The sequence below is a fragment of the Phoxinus phoxinus genome (genome assembly GCF_949152265.1).
Source record: "Phoxinus phoxinus genome assembly, chromosome: 19".
NCBI lineage: Eukaryota > Metazoa > Chordata > Actinopteri > Cypriniformes > Leuciscidae > Phoxinus > Phoxinus phoxinus.
The window spans coordinates 2,544,208-2,562,061 of NC_136894.1; the positions used below are offsets into that span (position 1 = coordinate 2,544,208).

Genomic DNA, 17,854 nt, shown 5'->3' on the forward strand with positions numbered 1-17,854 from the left:
GCCGGATAACAAACTCTTCCTCCGGAGGAATGAGATGTTTGTTTTTCTCACATGGTGTCGTCATGTTGAAGTTGAGTCTTCTTGGACCTTGTCGCACAAAGGGCTGGAGGACATCTTTAAGCTCTCTGCTGAACCTCCATGTGCTGATGGGAGAAGACAGCTGTTTGTGAAAATTGCCGTCTCAATTTTAGCATGCATGAGTAGACATTTGGGTAATTATAAAAAATTATAAAATCTGTGATATCAGCTTTACTTTTTTTTTTATAACTGATGAGAGTGGCAGAGGGGGCTCTTCTCAGCGCATGATTTATTATGACTGTGGACTCTAAGAGCAGTCTTGTTAGCATGTCTATTTTTCATGGATTTGTAATTTTGCTTGTGAATTTTTTTAAGTAAAAGAAATATACTGAATTCAATACGTTTCCTTCAATCTGCCCTTCGACTGAAAATTACAACCAAAAGCCGCACAATGTGACATTACATCAGTATTTTTAAATTCTGAGTTGTGTAGTGGTAAAAATAGCAACAGGAAAAAATAGCAACAGAGCTTATAGCTCACCGAGTGCAACCATTTTACGTCATCGATGCAGAACGCACTGCACACCTAAAATGGCACCCCCATTGTCCAAAGTATGTTTACAACGATGTGGATTTTTTTTAACTAATGTATATTTTTCATGGGTTTTCTACTACATATTTCAGTAAGGCCGCGTGTCCACCTGCTGAAAACGCCGAGCTATGTGCGCTTGAGAGCGATTTGGCAGCGCAGTTTTTTTTTCAGTTGAGATGCTTCGTTGCTATGATACAGAATATCCGTTGGTCGGTGTGGTATTAGTCCCGCCCCTCCTCCACTGTGATTGGACGGTTGGGTAAAAAGTGATGAGCGCTGAGTTTTACCCAAAGTTGAACATTCTTCAACTCTCGGCGACCTGTAAAAAATGGCGAACGCTCAGCGCTTCGTTACGCTCATGCCGTTTTTAAAACGCGGCGCTCCCATTGAAAACAATTGAAAAAACACGCCAGTTGTGTGAAAAAATGCTTTGGGCGGCCTAAAAGACATTATTTACGTTATATTAAGCCATGCAAGTCTTAATACCCGGGGCTCACTTTAAAAGAATCCAAAAGTAATCAGATTACATTACTTTCATTTTATTTTTAATAAAGTAATTTGTAACTGTAACGAAATATATTGTAAAAGTTACCCTCCCAACCAATACTCTATATCCACTAGCTTATGGCCAGTTTATAAACATATAAATATGGAAACATTATGCTGATTCTCTATTTAAAGATGAAAAAGAATAAACCACTTCCTGCTATAGCGCTTTGCTGTCCACACACCTCGATACTGGAGATTTTTGCTTTCCATTTGGGACTCAAAAAAAACAACTAAAGTACATCCAGCTTTTTACAAGTGCAATCGATAGAGCACATATTAGCTAGTACAAAAGATGGAGGATTGAGGTTAGGAAATGCCCTGTCAGTGTTGAGTGGGATCTGCAGGTCATGTCCCAGCGCTGCATGTCTAAAGCCGCCGGACGGTGATGAATGGCCAGTCCAAACTGAGGTCCGCTGATAAGAGAACCAGCCAATTCTACAGTTCCTCCAACCTGAAGATGTATACTGAAGTGAATCTCCAAACCAAAGGATACTAGCATAGCCTCAATTTATTGTAAACCCTTGGAACGTCTCCCACTTCTACATTTCAAGGTTTTTAAATCTACAAGTTGTCCTCACTGTTGATGAAATATGAATTTAAAAATCTGTTCTCTGAAGAATATCTGCCTTGAAAGTCACTAAGATTGTCTGTGTTGAATCCGTAAAGTGTTTCAGCAGCTCAAGCAAACTTGCTAAAGAAAAGAAATGCCAGAGGGACTGTGCGCGAGAATACCGCCGCCACAGATAATTAACCTTGCAATGTAAAACATTGGCTGAGTTTCTCAAAATTGTTTAATTTAACATGACTACACGCTTGCCCCAAAAATATGTTATTGCTAACATTTTCTGTGCTTTGCGTCTTGGCGGGGAAGAACCGATGCCTTTGTGAGATCACGAGAAAAGATGAAAGAATCGTGTTTCTGGCACTTTCTCAGCGTAGCCCTTGTGAGCGCTTCTTAGCCATGCAGAACTGGGAACTTGCTGTTCTCTGGATGGATATGGATTTATACAGATTGCTTGAATGATACATTAATTTGAATATGAGACCTGGTTTTATCCGTATCGTTTACATGTTAGTACACTTTAGACATTCTAATAACTATAATTACAGTTCCTCTGTGGTGAAAATTATGTTTTTAATGTTGTATATATGTCGATGTTTATAGGTCTATGTGTTTTTAATATGCTTTAAGACAAACCATGTGTAGATTCATAAGTGGACAGCATTGCTGAGTATTTTCTGCTTAAAACTGCAGTGAACCAAAGACAGTCTCAAAAACACGGTTTGAAATCGCTGGTGTTTCTGGCGTCACAAACTACCTTGTAACCAATCAGATCAACGTGTGATCGTCAACCAGTGGATCTCTGAGCTGAGTGAGTGGAGGCGGGACTCATTTGCATATTCATAGAACCTAAATGAGGCGACTTACAAGCTATTTTTAACATGAATAATTCTTTTTTTATATATAATAATTGAGTAAATTTTATCACATGGATAATAAAAGTTTTTTTTTTTTTTATATGTCATTTTGGTGATCAAATATGATTTTAAGGGATACAATTATTGACTACAGGGGGACTTTTAGTAGCCTTACTTAGCATCTACTCTCATTAGAGTATTTTGTAGACTGTTAGGATTCAGGTTAGTAGAATAAGCTGACAAGAGTTACTTACAGTATAGTCAGTATAAATAAAGTGTTTGCAGATATTAAGCAGCCAGTCTACTGCTTGTTGACATGGTTACTCATAGTTAGTAGAAAGTCTAACGTGGAGTATGGAATCGGTCGGAGAGCTCCAGAGTAAACCAGACGACTGCTTAAAGGCGATTTCTAAGTGAAGCTGACGGTGACACTGGTTTGAAGGGCAGCGCTGATCTTTTACACAAACTCTTTAGAGGCTGAAGAGAGGATGGTGATGGGCCAGTGAAGCTTAGATGTTATCCCCCTGTCACTGATCTCAGACCCCTGGAGAAGGCCAGACTCTCCCCGGGGCGGGTCTGTGTCACACTGACTTATCAGCAAGATTACTGGGAGATCTGTAACCTTTGCTAAATCATCCTGGAATTCAGTCGGATGGCTTAGGCTTTATGCAAATATGAAGCAGGGGAGAGACAGTTTGCACTTTTGTAATGAGTAAGCGTTTTCAAAAAAGGGAATATGGACAGAAAATTACTTCTGAAAGCCTGTTGTGTTGGTAAAGAGGTGGAGGCATTGTGATGTGTGTTGGATGTGTCCGTCATGTGCTCCTTTTCTCCGCCATTTGTCCCGGTCGTGGCTGTTAGCTTCATCGCTCCAGCACACAGTGCTTGTTTGGACCTCATGCTCATTCTGGACCGTCCTGTTGACTCTGGTTCCTTCATGTTGCCTTTAATACACGGGTATATGTTTGATTATTATTTTTTTACTTGCTTATTTTGTTTAGATGTTAATGTTTTGTAAGGCACATTGAGTTTCTTCTTCATTGAGCTATATAGAAAATATGTTTACTATTCAATTTTGTACAGAATTTATTATTAATATTAATAAATATTAATATCAATACCAATGTATTCTGTAGAAATTACATAATAAATGTAATAAATACATAATTTTTACATAATAAATACACTATTTTATGTTATTATTATTATTATTATTACATTCTTTTTACAATATTGTATAATAATAAACACACTATTTTATTATTTTATATTATTGTTTGGTTGTATTCTATTTAAAGTAATGCATTTTATTAAAAAAAAGTTGTATGGCATTTATTATTTTAAAAATGTGTTTATTATGCAATTTGTACAGAATTTATTATCAATGTTTTATATATTTTTTATATATAGTAGAATAAATGTACACAATTTTTATTATTTAATTTTTTGTTGTTGTGTACAAATTAAAAGTGCATTTTTATCTATCTATCTATCTATCTATCTATCTATCTATCTATCTATCTATCTATCTATCTATCTATCTATCTATCTATCTATCTATCTATCTATCTATCTATCTATCTCAAATTGCAAGGCGCGACTGATCACATGATCCCAGTACGGCATCTCTCATTAGGACATGAGGATGAGCTGGAATGAAAAAAAAAAAAAGTGCTGAGCACACCTTCAAAAAACATATTAGGCTTCTAATGTATTGTGACCAATATAGAGACACTCACTTAAAATGACAGAGCATGGAACGGACAGTCGGCTGGTTTTTGTTGTCTTTTCCGCTGATGTACCGGATCTCTCATTTTCGTTTCATTGATATTCCCGTCGGCCTCAATGACAAACGCGAGTGATCCATCACCACTCCAAATGGCAAAATTGACAGCCCTCAAGGGCTTTGAATGCCTGTTCTGCTGACACAAGATTATCACATTTATCCTTTTTTATTTAATCCTCCAGTGTGACGCTTTTTCATATCCAATGCGGTGTTGGCGGTTGGATGCTTGTTCCCGAAACTCTCATTTCTCAAATGTGAATGTGGCGTCAGCAAGTTATAATCAAGGCGATTAGCATGAAGAGAGATGTTCTCACACCAACCATCAGCACCAAGATCTTTAAATGATCCAGCTTTAGCGTCCTGAGATCAGGGGCCGCCGTCTTGACAAGCGAACGGTGTGCTCGTCTTTTAACTCATCCTGACATAGAGGAAATTAGGGATATTAAATAAGAGGAGTCCCAAGTGAAGAAGTAAGGACATGATTCTGTTCAGCGGTTGGAGTGTGTGTCTCATGTCTTTTTCCATGAGTCCAGTGCATTGAAATCATAATGTAGGCCATTATGTGAGAAAACTAGAGGTCTAATATGTCCATTTAAAGACGTATTGGCGTTTTATGATATTTGTGTCAGTCATTAAAAAACACTAGCTGCGTTATGGATTATATTCTACATGTTCGAAGCTCCAGACATCATTATGAGGGAGACTTTTAGCTAGAAATCCATAACTTGCTGAGCATGTGTGAATACTTTATAAATAATTACAAATGCACTAAGCAAAACCAAAGCCTAACAGCTAAGTACATAATCAAATATTGTAAAATATGTAACATGTTGGCAAATAATTCATGTAGTTGCATCAGAATCTTTTTATTTTCCTTTGTGTGGTTAATGTGCTTGCTGTATTGTGTGATGTAATGAAGTAATCAATATTGCTCGATAGATGTTTGCTACTATTCTTGGCATTATCAATAGTAATTCATAAAATCTAGAAAAAAATGCAGTTTGATATTTTATATTCTCAGAATACTCTAAAAAATGCTGGGTTGTTTCAACCCAATTTTGGGTCAAATATCGACAAACCCAGCCGTTGGGTTACATTTTTTAATTACATTTTTAACCCAACATTTGGGGTTTGTCCATATTTGACCCAATATTGGGTTGAAACAACCCAGCATTTTTTAGAGTGACACACTGGGTTCCTTTATAGTGCTTGTCGGGTCTTCAGAAATAAAGACACAATAAGACGTCCAGTTTAAGGCTATAAACAACAGCATGAAAAGCTTAAATAGGCCTCTGGTGTTAGAAGTGTCCGTCTAAAGCTTCTAAAAGTCATCAGTGAATTCATGGCCTCCTGCTGGCGGGACGTGTGCGGCCCACGCTGTGTGTAACAGCACAATCGATGTACCTGTCTCTTTATTTCCTAAACTAGTCCCTGGGCCCAGGGGCGTAGCACCAAATTCTGGGCCCTGTATACTCACAATGTCAGTGGGCCCCCTACACATGCCATTAGACGATGCGGGTTAGCAAAAATGAAAATTCAATTTTGAATAAAAAATTTTTTTAATTATTTGAATATAAACAAGTATAAATAGTGTTTAAATCCATAATCAAATCAGATTATAGTAATGACTGGTTCTTTCGCTGTAAAATGACTTGTGTGTTGTGTTTTTACTTTTCGAGTATTAATGTGTAAGGTGGAGTTGAGTAGTTATTCAAACAAAAAGAAATACTTTCCAATTAACTTCATGATAATTTTTTTGCGCAGGTTTTTATAGCTAAAAACCGGAATAAAGTGCTCCTAGGGGGGTTCGGGGGCATGCCCCCCCGAGAAAATTTAGATTTACCTGAGCTCAACATGTGAATTTTAAGGTGTTTTGAAGACCAAAAAAAATGGACAACAGGAGCTTTAAAAGCATGTCAGTGGGCAGTATGTAGTAGCCTATTTTATCAGATAACAAATTCTAAAACATGAGAATCAGTTTAAATGTCGCAATGAATTATCCACACTATAAAATGGAAATGCAGAATGTTTATGCTTATTGTTGACTATACACAATCACATATTCGAAACGGGAATGGCCTTAAATAAGAAATGATTCAAGGATTATTTTGCATAGGCTAGATGTTACATTTCAAACAAACGCCAATGCAATAATTCTGTGTCCAGAGGCATATGAGCAATTAGTATGCGCATCAAATATCAATTTCATCTACTTTTTCTTTCCTAAATGAATCAATATTTGTGGACTAATCTGTTCATTTAATCAATGGTTCAATTGCTCACTCATAAAGACAGTCACTTGTCACCGCCTTCTGGCTTAATGATGCAAGTTGCGCAAACACGAACAAGCGGAGTGATACAAACAGGGAAAAGGTCTGGCACTGAGTTCATTCTCTCAGTTGGTGTTATCAATATATTTTGAAATGAATAATGACATCAATTGGAGGGCCCAATTAATTCGAATTAGGTTACAAAAAAAAAAAAAAAATGAAATTTTTTTTTTTTTTTTTTGATGGGATTTCAAAGGGCCCTCTCCCTAGACGGGGCCCTGGGTAGTCAGGTCCACTTTTCCCCCCACTACCACGCCCCTGCCTGGGCCACATTCATTTCTAAGTGCTCCCGCTCTGGCCTTGGTTCCGATCCAACCAGGACATAAAGCATGAATTGGTGATTAAATAACAAATAATTCAAATAAAAATGTTGTGCTTTTGCACCCAGAGCCCTTGGCTTGTCAGCGTGGCTTGGTAATGGTGCCAGGAATCATTTTGTTCACTGTAAATGACGAGGAAAATCTTGTTTGCATTCTTGAATGTATGGTGGATAACTGGTCTGACTCCAGATTGAGAAATATTCCTGTGCCAAGACTTTCTCAGTTAATAAATGAATAATAAATAATAAAAAAGTGTCATTCAGAACAGAAGTTTGGTGTAAGATTTTTTTAAAGAAGTTAATACTTTTATTCCGCAAAGGCAAATTAAATTGATCAAAAGTGACAGTAAAGACGTTTATAATGTTCATTTCTGTAAAAAAAAAAAAAAAAAATGCTGTTGTTTTTTACTTTCTATTCATCAAGGGATCCTGAAAGAAAAGGATCCCAGTTTCTACAAAAAAATAAATAATAATAATAATAAGTAGAACTGTAATAATGATCATAATATAAGAAATGTTTCTTGAGCATAATCAGGCATATTAAAATAATTTCTAAAGGATAATTTAACACTGAAGACTGGAGTAATTACATGACCGGAATACATTGCATTTTGAAATATATTCAAATAGATTGCTAAAACAATAACTTTTAAATTATATTAAAAAAATGTACAATCTATGTGTTTTTGCTGTATTTTTTTATCAAATAAATGCAGCCTTGTTGGGACATCTTTCAAAAACAACCGATCCCAAACTTTCGGATGGCAATATATATTTATAAATGACATTATATATAATCTTGCAGTGCGACCTCACGAATACACTGCTAAAAGTGAACTTTTCCTCTTTTAGAATTGCAGAGCAGTTCTTGTGGGAACCCTGGCGTCCCGCCCAAAGGCATCCAGTACGGGACGCGCTTTAATGTAGGCGACAAGATCCGCTACAGCTGTGTGACGGGATACGTGCTGGACGGTCACCCTCAGCTCACCTGTGTGACCAATGCTGGCAATGCTGCCGTGTGGGACTTCCCAGTGCCCATCTGTAGAGGTAAGCAACACGTGACGTGTGTGTGTGTGTGTGTGTGCATCCTGTTTCCCTGCATGAGTCTTTGATGTTTTCCTGTGTTCTTTTGTCCTTGAGGATGCTTGTGCATGTGTGTGCTGGAGATATGGACGAGTGGCTATATCGGCGCACAAGTGCGAGGTTATTTTGATTAGAAACGGTGCAGCCTTTCATTCTGAGGCTCTTGAGCATTAGAATCACATCACATGTTTGCTCTTGTCAGCTCTCCCATTTCCATGTTTATATCCTATCCTTTCGCATCTTCCATTCTTTCATTTAAGGGGTCCTTTTGCATCTTTTTGACTTTTTCAATCAGGTTTTGATTCCTCACTTTCCTGGCCCACACTGTTGTTTTTTCTGCATTAAAGATGAGTCAGGACTCTGTGTGTTTGTTGTGAATGTATCAAGATTTATGGTCCCATGTTCAGACCAATTATAATGTGCATTAGCCATGACCATTCTCAAATAAGAATCTCTCCATAGACAGCATGCGCCGGTTTCTGCTCCAGCGTGTTTAATAGAAAGGGGGAAATGACAGCTTCTGGATCATGCTTGCTTTGGTTGGACACAAATTGCAAAGCCAACTGTGCTTGAATAGAAAATAGCCTGAGGTACTAAAACGTGGAGCCTCAACCTGGCCCAGAATGCAGTGGGGTATGCCGGAGCAGTTTGCTACACTTGTCATCTGGTGCTTTCTTAAAGGAGCGACAGCGCTTTTATGTCTGATGTGGTTCGGTTATTGAATATTGTGTTGATTAAGTGTGGAATTGCATACAGTCCCGTAGCAGAGATGTGATTTTCATTTCACTTTAAATGTACATTTTGTAATGCATGTTGGGTTTTGTGTCTGTATTAGTGCATTGAATATTCATAAAAATATCACAGAACATTCTCAATTTTCTACCTTGACGAAAAGTGGATCTTGGTGTTAGATGGTATCTGCCCTTTTCCCCTTTTATGAGTAAAGGAGATGGGAGATTTTTACATAAAAGCAGATCGGAAATTATTTTCCCCGGCAAATTTACAGTGACCATTAATTTTAGATTACTTAAACCTTAAGTCAGGAGACCTTTAGAAATACTGCTTCCACAAATGTCAATGTTATGCTAAAACTTAGTAATGTATGCATCTCCGAGTATTTGTGGCCCACTGGCACTTTTCATTTCCACTTCTAATTGCATTATGAATGCTCTGGGTCAAAAATCTGTTTTTAAAACCAGACTTTAAAGCTCTTGATTCTAACTTCTACTTGCCCTAATGAAAATGTACAATTTAGTTCAACTATGTTAAACAATATTTGATGTATTATATTTTTCTGAATTCTTCTAAATAACATATTTAAATATTTAGTAGTATTGTTGTTGTTGATTATGATCATGCTTTTATATAAGAAATAAGATAAATAAAATAATATAAAATATTGTAATATATATATATATATATATATATATATATATATATATATATATATATATATATATATATATATATATATATATATATATATATCAACAACAATACTACTACTAAAATACTACTAAGATAAGATATGTTATCACAATAAATAAACATTTCCAAAAAATACAATAGATAAAAATCATTTATATATATACACGTATATTTATATATATCATATATACATATATTCTTTGGAATTGTTTATTTATTGTGATAACATATCTTAGTAGTATTTTAGTAGTAGTAGTGTTGTTGATGGTGATGATTATTATTATATATTCAAATAAAATATCAAATAATTGTTTAATTATATATCATATTTTAAATATGCATAAATGATGTTTATGTATTAAATTTGTATTGTTTATTTTTTAATAATAATATATATATATATATTTAAGTATTTAGTATTATTGGTGGGTGATGATGATGATTATATATTTCTGCAATAACGTTTATTACAATAAGGTCTCGATGAACTAACAATGAGCAATACATTCTTACAGCATTTGTTAACCTTTGTTAATGTTCATGTTGGATTAATTAATGTTAACAGATATAAATTTTGATCTTAACATTAATAAATGCTGCAGAATTGTTCATCATTAGTTCAACAAATGTTACCAAATTAAACCTTGTTGTAAAGTGTTACCTATATATATATATATATAAGTGCATATTCAGCATTTTGGTATTTTGGAATTGACTGAAACTAATGTTTCTGTCAGCGGTTTCTAACTTCAGTTTAAGATTTTTTTTTTTTTTCTCAAAATTGCTTGGTTGTGCATATCTCCATTCTCGGATGCCTTTGGCACAGTTGGTCAGTCTGTAGTATCAAGGCGTGAAATAGGCATGACAGCACTGTTGCACAGGTATCCGAGTCCAGACAACAGTCAAAGAGTTTTTATTTAGCCATGGTGGAAACTATCAGCCCAGACATTACCAAACAACACGGTCAACACCCAATCTCACACTGCACAACTCTGTAGAACTTGTTTATCATACAAATATTCTCATTAGAGAGTTAGAGACCCTTGGAGATTTGACATTTTTACATTTTCCTGAGCATTTTCTGTTTTTGAAACTGAGCAATGAAAAAAAGCCCTTAAAACAGTCAGCAGAATCAATGCAATCATTTAGTTTCTGGACTTCTTCCAGGCGAGCTCTCCGCATGTTTTATTAACATATTGAGTGGACTAATTTGGTCCAGTAAATTTTGGCTGCTAATAAATGTTTGTGGATGGGCTCAGTCCTCTGCAGAGGTCAAGGATAACAAACTGGTAAACCCAAGCGAAACGGCTGAGGGAATGTATCTCTGGTAATCAGACAGATGTAAAATGGCATCATTTAGGTCAGTCACGTAATTTCGTGTTTGCTCCGATGGCTCAAGCCGAATGAAGTTACCTCGTCTCATCGCATGCCTTCGCTGTAAACAAGTCCAAAAACCTCGGCTGGAAACCGGTGCCTTTAAAGGTCAAGCATGTAGCGAGATGAAAATAATGTCAGTCTGAAGCTGGAACTGTAATGCGAGTCAGTTAATTAACCAAATCGATCATGTCGCTAATGAATGCGTGTACGTATTTATGGCTTTGGATGATCTTTACCGTTCTCCACTAGTGCTTATAATGCTCCTAAACCAATCCTTCTTAGCAAGGCGACGTGTGGGATGGCTAAAATTATCCTTTGTCGGATAGAATTCCTCATGGAGCATTAAAACGCTGATAATTTGACGCTGAGGGTATGAGCCTTAATGACTGGCTTTTGATGTGCTAGACTTTAATTTTGACAGGCTGTTTTTTCTGAGACTGGCTGTGGCCTGCAGCAAGCGTGGCTCTCCTTCCCTCCTCATGTCTGGTTTGACAACCGTAGGGACCACCTGCTTAACCACGTAAATCCCTGATCAATCCCACACCACTTTGAGCAGGCCTGCCGGAATCGGAGCTGACACCCGCACCCTTCTTAAGCGCAGTGCTCTTGCCACGGACTGCTTATGCACTGACTTGATTGGTTTAGAGAATCTGTCTCTAACTGCACATAAGCCCATGAGGTCCCTGCCATGTCTGACCAAAAAATAAAAATGGACAAGCCTATGATTTTTTTTTTATGACCTAACATTGGCGATTCAACAATCTGACGAAGATTACAGAGCAGTGTTATTTTAGTATTACCTGTATGTATATACTATTATAGTTTTTATTAATACTTTGAATTAGCTTGAATTTTTTAGAACTTTTATATTTTTGGTTTTTAAAATGTATTTCAAAATAGTTTTTTAAGTTTTGTTTTAGTTAGACATTTTAGTAGCCTACTTCAGCTTTAACTGATTTCAGTTAGTTGCAAATGCAACATTTATAATTTTTCTTTTAGTTTAACAAAAATGCTTGGGTTTCGATAGTCCACTTTAGACATTCTACTTACTGCAAGTAACTTTGCAACTACATGCCAACTAATTCCCATTATTTTGCAACTACATGTCAACTAACTCTCATTCATTTGCAACTATATCTCAACTAACTCATTAACTTGCAACTATATGTCAACTAACTCATTAACTTGCAACTATATGTCAACTAACTCATTAGTTTGCAACTACATGTCAACTAACTCATTAGTTTGCAACTATATGTCAACTAACTCATTAGTTTGCAACTATATGTCAACTAACTCATTAGTTTGTAACTACATGTCAACTAACTCTCATTAAGACTACATGTCAACTAACTCATTAGTTTGTAACTACATGTCAACTAACTCTCATTAAGACTACATGTCAACTAACTCATTAGTTTGCAACTACATGTCAACTAACTCATTAATTTGCAACTACATGTCAACTAACTCTCATTAAGACTACGGGCTCTATTTTAACGATCTGAAACGCAAGTGTCAAAGCGCAAGTAACTTTGTGGGCGGTTCCCGGCGCTGTTGCTATTTTCCCGGCGGGAAAAACGACTCTTGCGCCTGGCGCAAATCTAAAAGGGGTTGGTCTGAAGTAGCTTCATTATTCATAGGTGTGGTCTGGGCGTAACGTGAAATAAACCAATCAGAGCGTCCTCTCACATTCCCTTTAAGAGCCGGCGCGCTTGTTCCATGGCGGATTGCTATTATAACGGTGGATTTGCCAGTGCACGCCAGGAGGAGTTCACAGCCGAGGAGACCGACGTTCTCGTCAGGACCGTAAAACACAGAGAAGTGACATTGGGGATGATGGGAGAAACTCACTCAAATTAGCTTCGGTTAAACAGGCGTATCATTTGGGTAAATGTGTAGCCTAATCTAGATTTTTTTTTTTTTTTATCTAGATAGATCTTTTTCACATCTTCACGGACACAACAATGATTTCCCTCGTGTGTTAATATTGTTCCTTGTAATAATGTATGATTTGCAAAAATGAAAACTGCTGCGTCTGTTTATAATTATTAGAGAATCAAAGTGGATGCGCGTTAACACGCTACATTATGGCCAAGCACGCGCCCTCAAAATACCATATCACTAACGCGCAACGCGCCACTGTCTTTAGACTGTTTTTTTCCTGGTCAGTGGCGCAATTGCTTTCTAAAACTGGAAAATAGCACCAGGGGAGTTTTGCGCGGAACACGCCTCCTCTTTGCGCTGAACCGCCCCCGCGAGCGCAAGTTCATTCCCTAATTTACCGACGTGCGTCTGTGGAGGGAAAAGTCGCTGTGCGCGGGTGCAAAATAGGAATGATACATGCGTCGGTGTTCAAAGTCAATTGCGCTGGGTGCAAGATAGGGCCCTACATGTCAACTAACTCATTAGTTTGCAACTACATGTCAACTAACTCATTAGTTTGCTACTACATGTCAACTAACTCATTAGTTTGCAACTACATGTCAACTAACTCATTAGTTTGCTACTACATGTCAACTGACTCATTAACTTGCAAATACATGTCAGCTAACGCTCATCAATTTGTAACTACTGTTCATGTCAACAAACTCATTAACTTGAAACTACATGTCAACTAACTCTCATCATAGTGTTAGTAGACTGTTACGGTTAGGGTTAGTAGAATAAGTTGAAATACTTGCAAAGTTATAGTCAGTATAATGTCTGTTGGGGAGCATCAAAATAAAGTGTTATCAGATATCAGAGTCTAACATAACAGTCTGATAACAGTCTACTAATACTTTAATGAGTGATAGTTGATATGTAGTTTGCAAAGTAACTTATAGTTAGTAGAAAGTCTAAAATTGACTATTGAAATAAAGTGTTATCAATGCTTTTAATAGTTTTAATAAATGATAGCACTGCTATAGAGAAACTTACAAGAGTCTATTATGGTTATGGCGCATTCTTGACAGATAATGAAAGATGTAGAAACAGGGGCTTGTGGGTAAAGGGGATTTGGCTCCTAGACTCCTGGTGTGATGGAAGTCTATTTAATCTAGCTGTGTTTTTGCAGAGTGGGCGCTGCCGTTGCCACATTTTCTAGACCCTTGACACCTTCTTATGCTAATGATATCTCAATGTCTTTCCCTTATGTGCTTCCACGGCTGTCTTGAGCGCAGATTATCTGATTAATGCAGTGTAATTTACTGTATTTAATGTTTTGCCACAGTATTGTTCCAAATTGTGAGGTCAGAAAGATGTTTAAAAAGAAATGTATACTTTTATTCAAAGATGCATTAAATTCCTTAAAAGTGACAGAAGACATTTGCAGTGTTACAAAAGATTTGTTCTATGAAATTTCTATTCATTAAATAATCCAGACATTTTTTTAAAGTTCATAATCTGGTAACACTTTAGAATAATAGTCCGTCATTAATGAGTAACTATGTAGGAAGTAATGCAGTTCTACATTAACACTTCAGCTACTACTATTAACTAATATAGAAACAAGCTTAACTAATCAGTAAGTAATATCAAATTTAGGACTAAGATAGTTCCTTATTAGGTAATCAATAATTACTTGTTGAGATTGCCATCATTAAGAACTAATAGGTAATTATGACAAATTATAAAGAATTACTAATGAATTACTAATCACAACATTAACTTGTCTGACATGTTAGCAATTGTCTTTTTTTTAAATAAAAGGTCATAAAATGCATCACTAATTACTCAAGTGTTACCTAGTCATTATGCAGGAACTACTAGTGATCTGGACCATTATTTTAAAGTGAAAAATATGATATTCTTACTGTTTTTACTGTAGTTTTGATCAAATAAATGGAGAGCGATACAAATAGGGATCATTAAAAAAATCAAGTGGATATATAATTTAGTTTTATTAATAATTGTGTTTAAATATTAAACATTATATTTATTTTATTTGCATTATATTTATCTATTGTTATTCGTGTCATATAATTTGAGATTTTGGGCTTGAGAAAGTCTCACAGTTATTGAGTTTTCATAAAATTCCTTATACAAAATCATGTTCACATGTTCTTCTGTGCTGTGGTAATAGAAACATAATAACATTACCGGTTTTCAGGTCAAAGACAAAAAGGGTCACAAGCTAAAGGCGCTGTATAGAAGCAGTGTTTCTGAATAGCCTCGTTCTCTCTCACGTCATCTAGTGAATAAGCAGCACAAATGTAGTTTGATGATTGTTCTGATTGCTGTTGTCTATTTCACCTGCAGATGACCAGCCTAAGTTATTCTGAGAGTCTTCTCTGACGCAGATGTGTGTCACTGTCTATTGAATAAATACTGCTCACGTAACTGCCTATTTTCAGTGCAGAAAATGCTCCATAGAAGTACCTTAGGTTTCAGGCTTTCTCTGGAGATTGTACAAAATGATTGTATATTCAGGACAGGACATTTTAACCAAACAAATATAGTTCTAGAAATTGCATTAATCAACAGTGCTGCATCATACAACCAACTTTCTGTTTTATCTTACACAACTGGTTCTCAAACTCAAATTGATTGGTTGATTTTTTTTTAAAACTGATAATTGACAAAAATAATTAACATTGAATTAAATGAGTTAATCGGCTGATCAAAATGAATAAACTGATTGTATTAATGTTGTTTTATTAACATAACCAGCAGTTACCGGGACACAGTATGTCATTTAGGTTTGTTTGTTAAAAGTAGTAGTCTAGTTTGTTTTATAGTAATTGTATCGAGGTATCACTGTAAAAAAAAAATAAAGTTGCTGCCATACATTTTGAAATACAATCAACTTGGATGTTTAAGTAATTTTAACTTAAATTACATGACTTAAAAAAAAATAGTTGAATCTTGTATAACTTGTCAAAAAAGTTAACTTATTTTGATAATTTAAAGCAATGTGAAAACATATGTTGTCATAACTTATTGATCATATCATTTTTACAGTGAAATTGTTGACCCTCAGATTGGTCGTATATTCTGTGGTACACAATTTTTCATCTGTACCTGAAAAGTTTGAGAACCACTCATTTATATAAAAACAAATGCTCTAATTCATACAAACAAAAGATGCCATACCGTATCCGTATTCTGTTAACTTTAGAGACCATGCAGCCATAATGATGTTGATTAATGCTGTGGTTGTAATGATCTCACCACAGTCTGTACAGAATGTAATTCCCCTGAATTTAATTCCTATATGTGAAACTGTCCTTTGGGTGATGGACGAACCCCATTTATCACATAAGTACAGCAGTGGAGTACAGCAATGACCGAATTGGATGATCTGAGACTGGAGGCCTGCCAGAACGGGGAGGTGAACACATCAGAAGAGACTCACACAGCGGTTCAAAAGTACACAGGATACCCAGAGGATACCAGCTTCCATGGTTTCAAGTTCTCCAGTGCAGATTCACACTGTCCAGATGTTGCTAGACAACTTTCTCAGGTGTCTCAGCATCTCACTTACACACAAAGTAAGACATTAGTTTGTGAGTCAACTCAACAACATGTAATGTCTGCACTAATAGCACCAAACAGCAAGGCTGGATAAAGCATTTCTGTGATAACCATTTATAAATAGGCTCTTAAAGATTACCTACACTCTAAAAAATGCTGGGTTGTTTCAACCCAATTTTGGGTCAAATATGGACAAACCCAGTCGTTGGGTTACATTTTTATATTACATTTTTAACCCAGTGTTTGGGTTTGTCCATATTTGACCCAAAATTGGGTTGAAACAACCCGGCATTTTTTTAGTGTATTATTGTAAATAATTCCTAGTACCCAATGCATACGTTAAAACATGTTGAAACTTGCAGTTATGGTAAAGGACGTGACATTTCCCAAACACTCAATGCACACTGGTCCAGCCGACCAATCAGAGCACAGTGTGCTTTTCAGAAGGAGAGACGGGAACTAAACAGAGCGTTACTGACAGACTGGGAAGAGAGGACCTGCAACAATGGAGAATATGGGGAAATAATGTGTTTTTTGACAATTAAAACATGAAAACCTATTCTAGTGAAGCCTGAAAACAAAATCAAGACTTTGAAAAACTTTGTAAGAATAATTTTACGCACGATTTACACAAATTCTTCTCTGTCTCCTGTCTGCCATTTTTTTAGTCAAACGGGTAGTCATGCCACCAACTTCAATATATCCATCCATATTATATTATGCAATATTTTTTTATACAATGTATATGTAGTGTTTATACAGACAGCCAGACAGATGTATAGATAAAAGTTGCATATAATATATAATGTTTGCTTCTAGCTGTCTCTGCTTAATAGCAGTCTCACTAACTGGCATGATCATACAGACCTCTTGAAACCTCAGTGACTTATTACCCAGGCTGCCGTGCCATATGCCACGAACATGCACTGCCTTTGGTGTTTTCTCTCACATCAGTGCAGGAAGCCTATGGTATACATTCATCATGATTTAAAGAGTACTCCCACTGTCTGGTTTTGCTCCCACTGCCATGTTTAGCGAATGTGATTACAGTTTAATACTAATTGAGATATTACTGTATCCTCTTGCCCATATCATTTAATTTCACCAAAGACATGCAACAAAGAGCTACTTAGAGACATAAAACCTCAGACTTTAATATCAATGTTAAAAGTGACTTATTATTATTCCCTTTTTAAAGTCTTGATTTTGTTTCTGGGCTTTATTAGAACAGTTTTTCTTGCTTGAATGTTCAAAAAACACCTTATTTTTCACATATTCTTCATTGTTGCAGCTTCTCTATGAAGCCCCTCCTTCTGAAAAGCACACTGTGCTCTGATTGGTCGGCTGGACCGGTGTGTTGTGATTGGTCAAGTTTTTACTTTGTACAGACCTTTGTCATGCTCAAACAGCAACGTTGCACACTAACGAATCACGCTGTGAAAAAGCATAATATAGTTCATCTTTGCTCATATGGATCAAATCAAAATGTGTATATT

The 17,854-nt window shown here is 36.1% G+C and overlaps 1 protein-coding gene across 1 annotated transcript in view; it reads left to right on the plus strand.

The window, feature by feature from the left end:
- csmd3b (CUB and Sushi multiple domains 3b) overlaps positions 1–17,854 on the plus strand; it is a 393,297-nt gene that overhangs the window by 90,511 nt on the left and 284,932 nt on the right. Inside the window, exon 4 of the mRNA XM_079590749.1 lies at positions 7,866–8,060. Within this exon, the coding sequence (XP_079446875.1) occupies positions 7,866–8,060 (195 nt within the window). The remainder of the gene's footprint in view (positions 1–7,865; positions 8,061–17,854) is intronic.